The following is a 17,724-nucleotide window of genomic DNA, read 5'->3' as shown; positions in this document are numbered from 1 at the left end:
GATTTTCTTGATTTTTATAATGGATGTTGATCACTTTTAATAATCTTGTTGTAGACGAAACACAAACTAAAAATAAAGTTCGGAATATTTAAAAAGGATTTTATTTGCTAAATATTTTATCCCGTAAGGCATCAAGGGATGTACAGGTCATGAAAGACATCTAAAAAGTAACAAAACTGGACTGGTCATGAAGGCTACAATAAGTCCCAAAATAAACAGTTACAATGCTGGAAGTCATGAAACTTTAATTTCCAGTATCTTTTGCAAGGTGTTGTTTTTTGACATCTCATTTTAATTTAAAGTAGCAGATTAAATATAATAGTTGGAAACATTTTACTTATATCATGTGGTAAGTATCTCTTAAAAGGTTTCAGCTCTTTTAACTTGAAAATATGCACAATCCTGGGAATAATAGACATATTTATTATTATATTTTATTGTGTTTATTATGTATATAAAAAAGACCCTGTATGTTTTAAAAGCTGTAACAAAATTTTACTAAACAGTATTGGTATTTACAGACCCTGTAGTATTGAGACATTAAATATTAGCAATAATCAACTGAATCTTGTTTTAATGATTGTCTGTACTTCCAGACAAGCACGTGGTTTCCCTGGCGGTTGGTTCAGTGCATGTCCTTGCACTCACCGAGGAAGGGGAGGTGTATGGCTGGGGAAGAAACGACTATGCACAAGTTAAAGAACCAGCGAGCTCCAGCGTCTCTGAGCCGACACTTCTCACTTCTCTCAAAGGCAAAGCTATCATTGGCATTGCGTGCGGCCCAACTCAGGTAAAATAAATTGTCTTCTAAGTGTTATTAATCATGTAATTTGCACATTTCTCTGATAGATTTTCTTTAATATGGTAACTTTAGTATGAGTTTATTTACTCTCTTGAGTACGTGACAGTATTAACTTGATAAAATTAATTTTTATAGACTCCGAGGCTCAAAAATAATATATGAGTTCATTAATTCCTGGCATTCCTGTAACCAAACAGTGTACTTAACAAGAGATGCAGTACCTCTTATATATCTTACTGTTTAGTTTAGTGGTGCACCGATGCGGATACCGATGAATCGTAATCGGCGATTATGGGTACTTACCGATTAATCGTAATCGGAGATTATCTTAACTAGTGATGTGCGAGTCTCGGCATCACCGAGAACGAGTCGAGACAGAAATTTTCTCGATCTCGTCTCGAGATAATTTTTTTGGCTCGGAATTTTCGAGAATTTTGTAAACAAGAAATAGGTTAGGTAATATAATATATTGAGGCAGCATTTTGCGTTGCATGTTGAAATAATTAACATATCTTCAACGTAACGTAGATCGAATAAAATAAGATATACTTGTTACGATAGTATACACAATAAATTATTAAAAAGTTAAAAACGAACAACTTCCGTTCACAAGTCACTACATGAAACGGTAAACGTAAACAATGAATTGTGCTGTGGTTATCACATTAAATTACAGAAGAAAATGATTATTTTCCGTTAATAAAACCAACATTAAAGTTAACAATAAATCATTTTCGGTATCATATCAAGTATCAACGTAAAACGGTACGGTAAAAAATAAAAATATAAACATGACTGCAAAATTCTTCCGCGATTGCATTTTGTTTTATGGCCTAAGGTTATACACACGGCCAGCAGTATATAACAAGCAAAATGATGTTTAAATTGCGGTCCGTATCGATAGTGACATATCGATAGTGGTGAATGTTCAGACTTTCATGATCAAGTACCGTCCATGGCTCAAGGAAACTGTATATACTATGGAGTCAATAACGTATGTTTACATACGACAGTAGGCAAATAAACTGTTACGTGAGTGTAATGGTAAAGTTGTAATTGCAAACCGAAAACAAGTAAAGTTGAGTGCGATGGAGGAAAGTGTTATTGGTGTGGATAAAAAAGAACGAAAAATGGCCACAATATGGAACTTTTATTTAAAAAAGAAAGAAGGTGGCGAATGTAAATTGTGTAAAAACATTATTAAAACGCCTTCATGCTCGACAAGTGGACTTTTGCGGCACTTGAAACAACATCCAGCCGCTGAAAAAGAATTCAACAAAATAACTGCTGAAGAAAAGAAGACTTCTAGTTGACAACTTTCAATGTTTGAGTGTGTTGCAAAGAAACAGAAGCTTTGCATCAGCGATGTGAGGAAAAATCAAATAGACAAAAAAATTGCTATCATGATGGCTTGTGATTTTCAACCTTACAGCATGGTGGATGACCATGGCTTCAGAGGTCTAATCAACGAATTAGAACCTAGCTACGAGATTCCTTCGCGAACAACATTTTCAAGGACGGTTATATCACAGTTGTATCAAGAGGAAAGAACCAAACTGGCTGATGAAATTAGTACAGATGCCATCAATGGTCTGGAGTCGCTTTATTTCACTACCGATACATGGTCATCTAGGAGACATGAAAGCTACATTTCGCTTACAGGCCATTACCTAACAGAAGAGTTCAAATTAAAATGCCATATTCTTGGCAATTACCACTTTCCAGGCTCACATACTGCAGATGCAGTACATGCAAAGCTTGTAGGGGCAATGGAAGAATGGAATTTGCCAACTGATCAAGTCCCAGTTTATGTCATAACAGACAATGCAAAAAACCTTAAATGTGCCATAAGGAAAACCTTATTTCATCATGTTCAGTGTTTTGCACATACACTACAGTTGGCACTGCACGATGCAAAAAATGAACATGATATTACAGCACTTTTGGCAAAAGGACGAGCTATTGTTGGCCATTATCGACACAGTAATGTTGCTCGTGAGAGGCTGCATGCACTTCAAGTGAAGCTAAACAAACCTGTTCACGAGCTACTGCCAATGGTGCCAACTAGATGGAATAGTGAATACACCATGCTGTCACGTCTTGTTGAGCAGCAGGTGCCCATTTCTACTGATTTAGGAGAGAGCATGGCAGTGGAGAACTTCACCTCTAGTGAGTGGAAACTAGCTGCTAGCATTGCACATATTTCGCAACCAATAGATGAGGCCACAACCGAGTTATGTTACTCAAAGTTCCCAACACTGTCATCAAAAATCCCATTGATATATGGAATTGAAGCAATGCTTACAAACTATGTCAAAACAGACCAATGCAAATCTGGTACTGCATTTGCTAAATCACTGCAAAGAGGTTTAAAATCAAGATTTCCTTCATATTCTTGTGTGAAAGAAGATCTTCTTTCAATGGCGCTTGACCCTAGATTCAAGACTGTAATATTGCAAGACCATGAAAAGTTGTTGTGCACGAAATACATCACTTCACATCAGCAACCTGAAAATGATTATCGTCTTGAACCAGAACTGGAGCAGGTGAGTGAAGCTAAAGAGACTTGCTCACTGTGGTCAAGTTTTGAAGTGTTGAAGAAGACATCACAATCATCAGTTAGGACTAAATCATCAAGTCTGGAGGAAGAACTAAAAATATATTTACGTGAAGATGTAATTCCAAGGAACGGTGACCCACTTACCTGGTGGAAAAACAACAAGATACGCTTTCCAGCTCTGGCTAAAGTAGCAAGAAGGTATCTGGCAATACCAGCTACACAAGTTGAAAGCGAACGACTATTTAGTACTGCTGGAAACACTGTGAGCATTAGGCGTGAAAATTTGTTGGCTGAAAATGTTGAACAGCTGGTGTTTTTAAATAGCCGCTTTAGACCTTAAATTAGGCTAGCCACTAGAGTGTTCTTTCTTTGTAAACTAATGTTTCATTCATCGTCTTTTGTGGATACTTGATAAAATTATTGAATAATTATGTATGTTTGTCAGACTATTGAGTTTTACTTTTTTGGATCATATTATCCTGTTAACTAAAGTACAGATTTCTCGATCTTGACTCGATTCTCGAGAATTTTTAAATTGCTTTCTCAATCTCGTCTCGAATTCAAAAAAGTCTTTCTCGCACATGCCTAATCTTAACGATTACTTTGCAGATTATCTACGTCCCGGCGTAATTAAGTAGGTTTTTACCGTGTAATATTTTGTTACACATTTTTGGACGAAATACGGTAATATTTGTATATATTACAAAATTCATCTAACTCCGTCATATCAAGATTACAGATATTTAGTCAAGTTTAATAAATCTCATTGCCTCGAACAATAAAAAATACATTTTTCCTACACGTTTATTTACGTTTCGTCTTTTGTTCTGTCTTTTGTTTAGTGGCCTTCTGCATTACCTATAGCCAGAGACGTAAAATAGATGGCACGCTATCAAAATACCACAAGCAGTTGCAGTGGATTCTATGAGAATCGATCTTTTCGAGTCGTAGTAGCGGTTTAAAATCGTGGTCCCGATACCTTTCAGAGTTTATCACTGCGTTTTACAAACTCGTTATGGGCGTCTTTGGTAACATTATCCGTTGTTGTGTTATTTGTATGTGACGTGAAAAGTGAAAAAGTATTTATAATTTTATACATTCAGTCAACATTAATAAAATCACATGTGCTAGAATTGGTTTTGAGTCATTTTTATATAATTATTTTGAGATGGCGACTAGGGAGAAAAAAAGTGAAGTGTGGAAACATTTTTCTATAAACTCAAGTGAACAAAATATAGCAACATGTTTAATTTGTCAAACGGTAATTTTTCGATGCAACCTTATGTGATAGTCGATAATAATGCTAGTTTTCCGCAACAAAAACTTACTCACTGTAAATTACAATTATTAGACTGTAGTTCAAGTTGTTTACAATAACAAATATAAATAGAAGTTAATTTAATTTACACTTTGCAATGAATTAATAGTGTATTTTATATATTTTTATACTGTTATTATAACTGTATTCTCAATTTAACCTAATCTTGTTATTAAATTCACATGGGAATAAAAATTTTTGTGTGCATCATTACACTTAAAAAAATTTGTTCATTATAATTGGTAACTGAATCGGTATCTGCCGATTATTGCTCTCATAATCGGTAATCGAATCGGTAATCGGTAAAGTCATATCGGTGCACCACTAGTTTAATTTATATCATTAAAATTTATTCTGCAATGTATTTCACTTTTTGGGTATTAAATTAACTGCCTAATCTCAAACACACCACCTATTAAACTGCAGTGTGTATAGTAAGCATTTTCTATCTGCAAAGACAAGTCAGACCTTGTTTATTCATATATGTATATGTGTATCTACAAGTACCAACTTGTGATAAAATGTTTTCATTTCATGTTTCACTGTCAGATTACATAATCCTATGATTAGCACACTAACATTATAACACCACTCAAGTCGAATTTTATGTTTCTGTTATTAGCTGATTTCTGAAGCTTCAAAGCCATATCTATCTTTAGTACAAACATAGAACATCCAAATAAACCGGAAGTATAAAAATCTAGGTGTTTTTATATTGTATGAATGCTATGAACCCCACAAACACAGGGGTTTGCAATCATTTATTGAAGAGCTTTAGGCAAAATGATTCATAGTCTAAAAAATTCAATTTTTCATTTTTTGGCTTATTTTGTGATGATCCCTGGTGGGCATGCATAGCACCAACTGTTGAAGCAAAAACAAAAATAGTCTGTATGATATGAGGCAGCCCAAAATTTTCAGCAAAAAAATACTATTGTCCTTAGTATTAGTTAATTTTTTATGTATATGTATGCCAGCCAATAAATGTTGCCAATAATTTTTTAAATATTTACATTGTTTTTGTTTAATGGTTTCTAACTGGTTTCCTAAATCAATAGAGAATATTCTTTTCATAGTTGTACTCTATGGCGAATTTGTTTTGGCATAAACATCCTTAGTCCAGAACCAAGAAGTTTTAATGCTAATTGTTTAACTATATTTGCATATTAATGTTGATTAAAACATCAAAGGGGTGTAAGGAAGGGTTATTTGTGTAATAGCATAGGTTTCACATATTTTAAATACCAAGGAACAAAGGTGAAACATTTTTTGCTTCTTATGAAACGTTTAGTTTTTGGAATATGGTTGTTTTTGCCAAGAGTTCTTCAGTTTGTAATTATGGTTTATGATGGATATCATATAACTTAAGAAAAAACACACACAATGATTGTGCCAGAGGCCATTAATCTATTTTATAAATGATACTAGCTGAAGTACCCGGCGTTGCCCAGGATGAAAACAGGGTAGAGTCTTTTTTAAAATTGTATGTTAGCAGTGTTTGTCGTCTTAATTTTAAACTCAAGTGTGCAAAATTTCATCTAAGTGGGCCAAAATAATGATTTAAGGGTATAACGGTTCGTTATATACAAAATAAACAGATGTTCAACGCCGATTGTAATTTTGTTGTTTTTATTTTTTCATACTAGAATGCATAGACAAATTGAACCCAATGTTTCATTCACTCGTTTCACACGTACATCTGCCTGTCGAAAACTGCTGGTAGCTCGCGCGAGGAAAATTAACGAAAAATAATATTCTTCAGTAGTCTTTGACTGCAAGTACACGAAATTAGTGCGGCCTTAAACATGACCGCACCCGGTGAAAACGAATTTCACTCCGAGCCAAAACGCCTACGAAGGTGGCCGTAATTTCTAATTATGTCCGAACGAAATATAACAAATAATTAGGTTAATTTAAGACTAGGCCTGGCTCCGACCACCAACGTGAAATTTTCTCTTCAAATGCTTCTACATCATCTGCGAGAAGCCACCGAACGCGACCTACTGGTGCAGCGATCGGCAGACGACTGGTGAAATCCTGCCACCGTCTCCTCCACGCAGGGAGTAGACATCACATGACCTCACCGACCAATCACACGCACGCTTCATTCACGCTTACAGATACAAGCCAATCAGAGAACAAATTTCAATACATGGAAAACCCTGTACACGCAGAACTTGGGGCTTCCCCTGATCTGTCTCTTTTCAATTTTACATCAAAATTGGGGACTCCCATTCTCGTTCTCTCTCCCACACCGTGAGACAGCAGTTATCACTCAGTTCCCACGCAGTGGGGAAATTACCGACTTTATCTCGGTTGGCGGGGAAGCACTGTTTCTTTCTCACTTACACTTACAGGTCTCTCATGCCTCTCTTTCTATCCATCACACCAGACACAGTCCCTTGTTCTAGAATTATGCAACACGTTAATTAAAATTAAGAGCGATAATCATGATACAAATTTCTTTACAAAATTAAACTTATTGAGAAAAACCTGAAAAAGTAGGCCTAAACAGTTAAAATTCTAGTACAGCGACTTCTTTGTGAATAATTACATAAAAATTAGTACTGATTGAAAATGTCTAATAAAATAATAAATACCTTCTTAAAAACATAGCAAGTGAAAATAACATATATTAGTATCCATAATGTCTAATTATACTGTCTCATAACATACACACCACTCTAAAAACATTGACTTATTTATATTTACCTATACAAAAAGAAGTTTAAAAGAAAATTATTTATTTCGGAGGGCAGGGTCTTTCAATGTTACATAACCCCCCCAACTTTTCAATTAAATTAACACTACATTTAATTGAAAAGTTACAAAAGTGAAAAACTAATCTGTACAATATAAATACAAAAACACCCTTAGAAATAAATGCCTCCAGTAATTAAAACCCTTGTTTATATAGAAATTACAAAATTTGTTACTTAAAAATTGCAATAACATCAATTCCTTTGTTAAAAAGCCAAAATTTGAAAACATCTCTCTTACTATGAATTGTCAACAACTCTCCACAGATGGTTATCTCCCTCTCATTAGCGCATAATACAAATAACTTTGAAACTGGTTTCTCTATAAGCTTCAAGCAGACACCCCCTGGTCAACGAAGAATCTTCAATAACAACAAAAAACTCTGAACAACTTACTTTCACAGCCGTGGAAACCTCAACACCAGCTGCAATAAACTTCAGGAATTACGTCTCCATGACTACCTCGATGACAACAAATACAAAAACTTCAACTCCAGGAATTACGTCTCCATGACCACCTTAACGACGATAAAAACTTCTCAACGACGACAAATAACCTCAAAACAAATTATCTCCTTTAAAATCCCTTAAAAACCGCTGTTACTCTGATTCTCTGCTGCTTCTGACAAACAACTTCTGAAACAACCACTTTAACCCACAAATCAACCAAAATCTCCACTCCTCATATCTGCACTAACAAAAAATTGACAACACTATCACTTCAAAACTGCTGACACAAAATTTTCCTAAACTCCATCAAAAAAACAACTTCTAAAATTCTAAATATCTCCACAATAGCTCCATCATAACTTAAACTACTGGACAACACTTATTTCAAAGTTCTAACTAGTCTGCTCAACATTGATAACCCATGAACTATAATTTCTAAACAGATTCATCAAATTCATAAGACACTGAAACTCGTAGCAAACTTTCCACAGTGTGTCAACAAATACCACTGTAAAAAACATTAAATTAGGAATGTAAAACTTAAAAAACTTTTTTATAACACACTACAGCTTCACTAATCATATTCAAACTTACTTATTAAAATGTTACCTAACCTCATAATATTTACACCAAAACACACACGAACTTAATTCTTTATCAACACACTGCATTTTCATTTGACATTAGTTACTTACATTTCTTAGTATTATTAACCATAATATAAAAAAAATACAAAAAAATAAATCCTTATCATCACACAAAAAAATACACGCAGTTCCTCCAACTTCCTTCTCCATCATTCCTAGCTCCCGAGCTAGCCGAAAGGTAAGGGGCGCCCAACTACAACCCTTTTAGCTGCTAGTCAGCTCGGCTAACCTTTTTCCAAATTACACAAAAAATACACCAAGGTTAATCCAACCTCCTCTATCATTCCTTCCTAACTCCTGAGGTAGCCAAAAGGTAAGGGACGCTCAATTACAACCCTTTTAGCTGCTAGTCAGCTCGGCTAACCTATTACCCATAAAAAATACACACAAATTTATACAAAGTTATACCAAAAAATTACACAAAACATAAACATCTGTTAAACTTGTTACAACAAGAATTTCCATACTGCGTAAGACTACACATCAAAAAACATGTAATTGTTTATCCTTATCACTTATCTACATTAACTTACATATTCTGTCCTTAACATTTCACTGGATTTTCCAAGGTTTAAGTAGTGATACATGCCAATTTACACCATTAACCTTATAAACATTATGGCCTACAATAGATTCTATTGCAATAGGTCCATCGTACAAGTGAAAAAACTTATGAATTTTTTGTTCATACAGTGAAGACAATTTATAGGATGCTATAAGTACTTCATCCCCTACTTTAAAAACACAAGGTTTAACTCCTTTGTCAAACCTACTTTTCCTTTCCTCTGCCTTAGACAACAGTCTTTTCCCTGCCTTTTCCAATTTGTCCTTTAACCTTACAGTATCACTGTCTGGATAATTGATTAGTTCTTGCAGTTTTGAAGTAGGTAATATTTGTTGCATTAATTCTATTGGTGAAAAACCTGTGCTTTCGTGCCAAACATTGTTTATAATTATTTCCACTTCCCTCACAAGATTAGCCCATTGGTTATGGTTTTCACTACAGTACAATCGAAATAACCTACCCAGTTCCCTCATCACTCTTTCCACGGGATTAGCAGCTGGATGGTACACTGCTGTGTGGCCTAGTTCAATACCAAGGATACCAGTTAATGTTTTCCATACCTCTCCCCGAAACTGAGGCCCATTATCTGAAATAATCTATTGTGGTACCCCTATTTCCTTTACATACACATCCAAAATTTTCTCTGTTACCACTCGAGCTGTTGCTCGTTTGATCGGGTACAATTTAACATATTTTGTGAATACATCAAGAACAACAAAAATGTATTTTACTCCACTCCTTCCCTGTGGTAGTGGACCAAACAAATTGACACATACTACTTCTAATGGCTTAGTTGCCAACACATGTTGCATGACCCCTTTGCACTTACTGTTCATTACTTTTGTCTGTGCACATGGTAAACACTGCCTGACTACCTTAGCCACAGTTCGGTACATGTCTCTAAATATACAAAATCCTTTTATATACTGTACAGTTTTTCTTACACCAAAATGTCCACACTCTTCATGCATAAGTTTACAAATTTCAGTACTTAAATTATTTGGTATACATAAAACCCATTGTGACAATTCATTGTTTACATTTTGAAACAAGTAGCCCTCCTTAACCACAAATTTTTCCTTGATAATATTTCTACAATTTGTAGATTCCAACTCTTTAATTACAATTTGTAATCGAGGATCTTCATTAATTTCCTCCTTAAGTTGCTCTGAAAATTCCTTCTGTCCTTTATTTACTTCCTGCATTTGTTTACAAATTTTCCGAATCTGAAACTTCTGTGCCTGAGTGGCCTCCATGTCTGCAATTCCCCTTGAAAGTGCATCAGCTACTACCTGAGTTTTCCCTGGAACATGTTGTATGTCTAAAGAGTATTCCTGTAATGCCAAAATCCACCTGGTGATTCTACCGTGTAACAATTTACATGAATTTATATGGCACAAAGCCTTGTGATCTGTGAAAACTACTGTTTCCCTGCCATAAATGTAAATGCGAAATTTAGAACATGATGTGCTGTTACTATTTTCATAATGCACAGAAAGTTATGACTTATTTTAATGATACTATTATTTATAAAGTCTTATTATTTTGATTGTTATTATTATTATTATGAAATTTTATTATTTAATTTGTATATTGTTCGCCCGCAAAAGTTATTTAAATATATTTTTATTAATTATGTATATCTACGAGAGCTATGCTCTATGACCTGAAATGGACTTATATGGACAGCCAATTGAGTATACCCCTCTAAGGACTAATGAACTTAACGAATAAACGATGATTTTATTCGGGGTATTACTTAAAGAAATTTTCATTGTTGGAAATTTTCGTTTTAAATTTACCGCATTTTTGTGTTTTCAATTGTATTAATAAGTGTTATTTACGGTATTTATATTGTAAATTACGCTAACCGATTTTGGTTTCGGCCAATGAGAGGCCGTGTTTTAGATGTGAGGCGTCTAGAACGTATTAATTAAGAGGTTGGTTGTATGAAGGCGTCTGATGCCGACGCAAAGGCGCGAGGCCTATTTTAAATTTGAAATATAGCTAGCTAGATTATGCCATCCGACACTCAGGATGAGCTTAAACGACGTATAAATAAATAATGTGTAAGATTATAAGGGCATATTCTGACGGATATGTTATTAGGAGTGAAAATCTGTAAGTAAAGATCTTGTATTTTGTATCGCCCATAGACATACCCAGCTGTATGTAATTTCGTCGTAAATAACTCCGATTTGACTACAAACTGATTAGTTTTCACGTAAAAGGTGTCAATTATCCTGAACTACGTCATGAATTATTAGTTCCAAGATTTAAATTATTATTTTATTTTGTGATACCCAGAGGTGAAATGGGAGTACAAGTTTCGTGTCTCTACCATATAAACTGAGTTAAGCCAAGGCAAATACGAACCCAAATATAAACATAAACAGTAATCATACTAATTATTAATTGTGCTATGATTTCAAACATTTTCTGGTATGTAAGAATGCGTCCGTAAAAACATCATTTGATTTATTTTCTGAACATACACTAACAAACTTTTGTGAACGATTCATGTGTGCTACGTATTTTCCTGATGTTTTAATTTACATAAGCGCATATCCACGAGTCATGTTCAGTATCGTTAGGATTGTTTTTCTGTGATTTTTTTTTATCTAATTATATTAATATTGATTTTTATCTCTACACATATGTTAGTTGTCCCTGATGAATAGCAATTTTTATTATTAATAAAAACCTGAATTCTATACCTATGTGTTGATATATGTTACCTAGCTACCTGTGTCCAAGAGTGTGTGTTTTATGATAAATAACATTTTTTTTGCATGTTTCTAAGGGTCAGAGTACAAGAGCATAACAGTACCATTGACACATATATATATGTCTATATATATATTTTGAAAAATAGTGACAGCCAGTGTATATCGTCCCGACAACACACACACAACAAAAGGGTCTATATATAAATAAACGAGTACTATTAATGGTACTGGCACCAGCAGTAAGAACACACCGAAGAAGTTTAGCAGCAGTATAGTATAGAAAGTGGCGCACATAAACGTGGGGCCCGAGTGTGTTGACACTGAGTTGTCGCACCTTAATTCAAGTTGTCTTTTGATCCTGCATTGTGTATCTAATCCATTATAATAACATGGCACACAACCACCCCACATACTCGCTCAGGAGTAGGCATGACAGTATGTGTGAAGACTGCGATAACACAGGGAATTCAGGAAGTGACACGGCGACATCATCAGCAGGGGGTTCACCAGGGAACACTTGTGTGGAGGGACCTAGTGATCACTCTACCACCGTGGCTGAGAGGTTAGGGCGGCCCACGTCACCAGCAACAGGAGAGCAGGAGGAAAGGGAGGCCACTGTCCCTAACATCACACCATTGCCAGATAATACTTCTACATCACCTGTGACACTGGAAGCACTCATGCAATTATTACGGCAGAGTAATACTCAACTAAATGCGAAATTAGAACAGAACAATACTCAAATGGAGCAGCATAATGCATCCCTAAATGCAAAATTAGAACAGAACAATACTCAAATGGGGAGGCTTACGACTGAGTTGGGAGCGCTGAGGGATCAGACCAACTCAGGATTAAAGAGCCTGGAACACAGCATTGAGGTTAGGCTGGCCCAGCAACACGAACAGGTCCAGCAGATATCTGAGCAGGTATCACAGAACAGTAGTCGTGTGGACAGTCTGGAGACTCATGTAACATCCATACGAAACATGATCTCAAATGAACACCAGGGACAAGCTAGTGCTAGGGAGGAGGTGCGAGGACATCTCCAGCATCTCGAACATAGACTGGAGGACATGGAGGTGGCTACTGCCACACTACGAGATAGAATCGAGCACCTTAGTGTACACCCCAGTCCCAGGAGTGAGTCAGCTGACCGCCAAGCTCATGTACCGTCACACACAGCCCCTGTGTCAACTGTACCGACTGCCCCAGTAGACAGGCAACCGTACCCCAGTGAGATGTACACAATTCCACTGCTACCCATCCACAATCATCCTACCGTTCAAATGGATCTGCCCAGAGAAACCCCTGTATTGAGCCCATCCAACATTGATGCGGCCACGCTCATGCACCATCCAGCTAAGCATTGGGCAGAAGCTATGCCCACGTTTGCTGGCAGAGCTACAGAGAACCCCATCCGTTTTCTGAAAAGATTTGAGGAATACACCTCAACCTTTCATTTGAGGGATACAGAGATACTGAAGTGTCTCAACAGCGCCCTGAAAGGACCGGCATTTTATTGGTGGGAGATGCTGAGTGCATCAACACATAGTTACGCCCAGTTCCAGTCCCTGTTCCACAACCAGTATTGGAATATCCGAATACAGAGTCACCTCCGTGCACAGCTTCACACGGAGAAGTATGACCCAAGGAAGTGCGCGTCCTTGGAAGCGCATCTATCAGCAATGTTTGAGAAGACACGCTACTTGGATCAGCCCATGACGGATGATGAATTCATCGCGGCCATCCTCACGCAGCTTCCACTCAAGTATCAGAAGCAGTTGTCAGGCCTGCCGTACCGTGATGTGACAGAGTTCCGCGAGCGCCTTCTCAATTATGATAAACTTGAGAAAATGGACAGAGCACCCAATACCAAGGAGGAGAGTGAGAGGGTATCACAGCCCCACCGACAACAGCCAGTCCACAACTACTGGCAGAATCGCGAGGGAAAACCCAAGGAGCTCAGACAGGCAGCGGTAAACACAATGAACTGGCAGCCAAGAGGAGGAGGACCTAGCCGGAACGATCAATACCAGACAGGCTACAGGAAGACCCCCTATTACAAGAGAAAGACGTGGTGGTCCAACTCCAGGAATTACCACAGCGATGACGAAGCAAACCACCGCCGGAGGCAGGGGGACTACCGACACAACAAGCGAAGATCATTCTCGCCAGAGTCACGGCCACCCAGGGAGTCAGCAGACAGCCGCCGGAGAGCATCGTCAGAAGACGAGCTGGAGTACTGCAAGAAGTACCGCCGTACCGACGAGCCCCGCTACAACGGCAAACCTGAGGACTACCGCCCGCCATACCACTATGCCCCCAGGACTCACGAGACGAGTGGCGGCCATGCCCAGAACAGCCACCTTTCGTACAACCGAAACACACAGATGACAACATTCCCACCACCATTTGCTGCACCGTCTACATCTCAGCAGACGATGTACTACAACCAGGGACCAGCAAATCAGGTGGCAGCAGAATTCAAAGCTGCTGTGTCTGAAGCAGCAGGGAACCGACAATGGAATCGTCAAGAAGGAGCCAGATCACCAGCTCCAGGTGGACGTGCCAACACTGGCACGTTAAACTATTAAGGATCTCTGTACGATCAACCCTGAATTTATACCCCACTGTGACAAGGAGCCCGAAAGGACAAGACTACCCACAGGAGAAGAAGTGGAAGCATTCGTAAGAATGAAGCTCACAGCAGAAGCTGATGTACGAAGAAGAAGGAAACCAGCATCCAAATTGTCTAAATTTAATATCGGCGACCTTGTGCTCAAGAAAACATCTCCTGTCAGCAAGGCATGGGAGAATGTCACCAGGAAATTATTTTTGCTTTTCGACGGACCATATGTCATAACTGACATAGTTCAAGAGAACTGTTATGCTCTGAAAGACCCATCTACAGGCCGACCAGTAGGCCGGTATAATATTTCGCAGTTGAGAGCCTACAAGAAACCTGTGTCCCAGTGAACAAGTTCGACACAAGCTAGTGAGACACCTGTATAGTACGAGTATAGGTAGCATAACAGCTGAGCGCAATCGGAATGTCTAGGTCAGAGCCAGGACCAGACCAGTATAAATGTGAAAGGTATTAAATGGTTACTGTGTAATTTGATACGCCATGTGAGGCGTATTGCAACCACTGACAGGTACCTAATGTGTAGCGGAAGTGTGATACCCGCTTGGTACATTATCGTCGCGTCGATGCGGAAGTGCAATTCCCGCTTATTATTGCCTGTAGTGAGGTGAAGTGAAATGCCACCCACACAGATGTAATGAATCTTCGAATTTAATAGTGTATTATGTGTATAATATTGTTTGTCAGTTGGTCTGCATTATTCTTCGTGTGAGTATAAGTTCACTAACAGTAATATCTGAATCTATGTAATGAGATGCGCCTATCTGTAAGTACTATCATACTAACTAGCAAAAAGAAATGTCAAGCTTATGTGTTGTCGACTAACTTGTGTGAGAGAAGTATGGCCTAGCTGTGTAAACATGGGTGAGCACTGTTCTACAAAGCATCTAAGAAGCACATGAACACTTTGCAACTACTAGCATAACAATAATAATAATAAGGTTACCTTGAATTACTGATGTGGTTACTCCATTTTTTCCGAAGCACAAAACACCACTGAATTTATTAAGAATCGCCGAGATTTATCATTTTCTGTTATTAAACACTGCTGCAGAAGAAGATAAAAAAAAAATATTCTTTTTTTTTGCAAATGTAATACTTTTGTTTTACACGAATTCTACGATTGAAGTAGGGCTTTGCAAACGATCTCATAGGGTTGCATTCTGCCCTGAATGCAGAGTAGAAAAGTATGCATTCCTTTCGCATACAAATCCACTCAGTATTAGAAAGCTATTTCTTTAAATTAATTAGATTGGTTATTTTAAATAATGATATTTATGAAATGATAACAAGATATATACGAGCGACTTTGTGTTATTTATTGTGAAAAAAAAAAAACTATACAAAAGACTTGTAATTTCATTCAACGTGGCACTTGAGATTTTGTTTGTTTATGTTTGTAATCGTCGAGTAGGCGAATAGGATGTCAAACGAAGACCTGAAAAACTCAATGTCTAACAACTATGTCGCGGACTTAGTACACTGTTGCAATAAATGTCAGCAGGCTGTATTATAAACAAGTACTAAGTTACTGCAAAATTGAGCCAGCCAGAAAAGAAAAAAAAAAAGAAAAAATAAAAAATTTGCAAGCTATCATGAAAGCATTTTTTTTTGTTTCACTTGGCTTTGTCAGGATAGAATTATCCTTTGCATCGAGATCATGAATCTCAAGTGATTTTAACAAGAAACAATTCCTATCAGAGAAATTTCTGAATGATATGAATACACAGTCAGGATCCTGCGAAGCCCGCATCGGATACCTGAAAACGAAACTAATGGTTGAGATGAGAGGGAAACTACTATACACTTTCCAAACAGCTGTTTGCGTTATATGAGAACCCAGCTGATTACAGAAAAAAAAATACTACCTTGCGAGAAGTGGTAGAAATAAAAGTTCACCAGACACTCGAGTAAAATAAAAGAAAGAAAAAGAAAGCCGAGCGGTAAGCTGCGAGAAAAGAGAGATAAAAGAGAAGGAAACACTGTGCGTTCCCTTTCCAAGCACAAGTTACACATGATGCGTGTACTTAAACGAAATCAAAACTATTGTTGATTTGTTTGCTAACATAAACAAATGCTTTTAATTATGTAATATATGAAATGTTCCTTGAAGTGATATTGTAAATATGTTTTTATGTATATGATATGAGATGTTAATGAGAATTATTAATTTTATCAATTGTTGATATTATGAAGTTATGAAAGATTGTGAGATGATGCTTATGGAAATGCACGAGATGCATAATGAAATTGTACATAGAATAAAACAGGTACAACCTGAAGGCATAAGGATGCTTAACAATGATGTAAACAAACCATTTCATTAACATGAAAATCAGTTTAGTTAGTTATGCTTGAATGTTATCTAGCTAATGATACCTATTGTTAAGATGTAACAATTTCACTTTGAAAGTTATTGAATGTTTAGCCTAAGTTACTATACTTATTATTTAATATCTGATGTTATTTGATCCCATTAGTTACTATTTGTTTTAATAGATTTAGTTTATACTGAACTGGCTTGTGGATAGGCTACGTTAAGCACAGAAGATGTCTTAGCCTGCCGACATTCGTGCGTTACAAGTGCACGATTCACACATGAGTGAAGAGTTTTAAGACTGTTTAATGACCGGGATACTTGTTAGTTAAAATGTACACAATACGGTTCGCAACGGCTGTGTACCTATCAGTGATGGGACCCGACGAGTGCGTCCTTGTGAGATGGCGGTTCCGCCGACACGAGCAGCACCGCAGACGTCCCGACGCCGCCTCTCACGTGTTCATGAGGTAGGGCGGCAGCTGCAGCCGCAGTTCGCCGCGGAGCCAGGAGCCGTGGTGTCCGGTACTGCGAGCCGCCACACGCCAATCCCGCCGACGTGAGGTGTGGAGCAGGTGTTGGTGTTGGCCGCTTTGAGGTCGGGCGTTGTCCCGATGCCTCCTCAGCCGCCGCCGTGGATGTCGTTTGCACCGCGGGTGGACATTGATCCACTGCCGTGACGTGTCCTGGAGAACGTCACATTGTTGACTCACATGTACATACACCCGTTACAGCCATATGAGATTGCTACTTACAGTAAGTATGTCCTCCCACGTCCCTCTCAACAGGAGCGGCTCAAGGGAGTAGACGCCGTCGGAGAGCTGCAGCAGGTCCAGCAGAGAAGATTTTGCGCGGGAAAACCCGTGGACCATTCGAGCGCAGGTCTGCTAGCGGCGACGACCCGTTGCAAAGTGATTAAAATTGCGCGAATTG

At 37.7% G+C, this 17,724-nt stretch overlaps 1 protein-coding gene across 2 annotated transcripts in view; it reads left to right on the top strand.

The window, feature by feature from the left end:
• The window catches only part of LOC134543153 (E3 ubiquitin-protein ligase HERC2), a 374,433-nt gene that overhangs the window by 63,841 nt on the left and 292,868 nt on the right, over positions 1-17,724 (top strand). For both annotated transcript variants that reach the window (XM_063388026.1, XM_063388017.1), the window contains exon 15: positions 597-790. In XM_063388026.1, the coding sequence (XP_063244096.1) occupies positions 597-790 (194 nt within the window). The remainder of the gene's footprint in view (positions 1-596; positions 791-17,724) is intronic.

Source organism: Bacillus rossius, chromosome 1, assembly GCF_032445375.1.
Source record: "Bacillus rossius redtenbacheri isolate Brsri chromosome 1, Brsri_v3, whole genome shotgun sequence".
Lineage (NCBI taxonomy): Eukaryota > Metazoa > Arthropoda > Insecta > Phasmatodea > Bacillidae > Bacillus > Bacillus rossius.
This window is presented reverse-complemented; position numbering and strand designations above follow the sequence as displayed.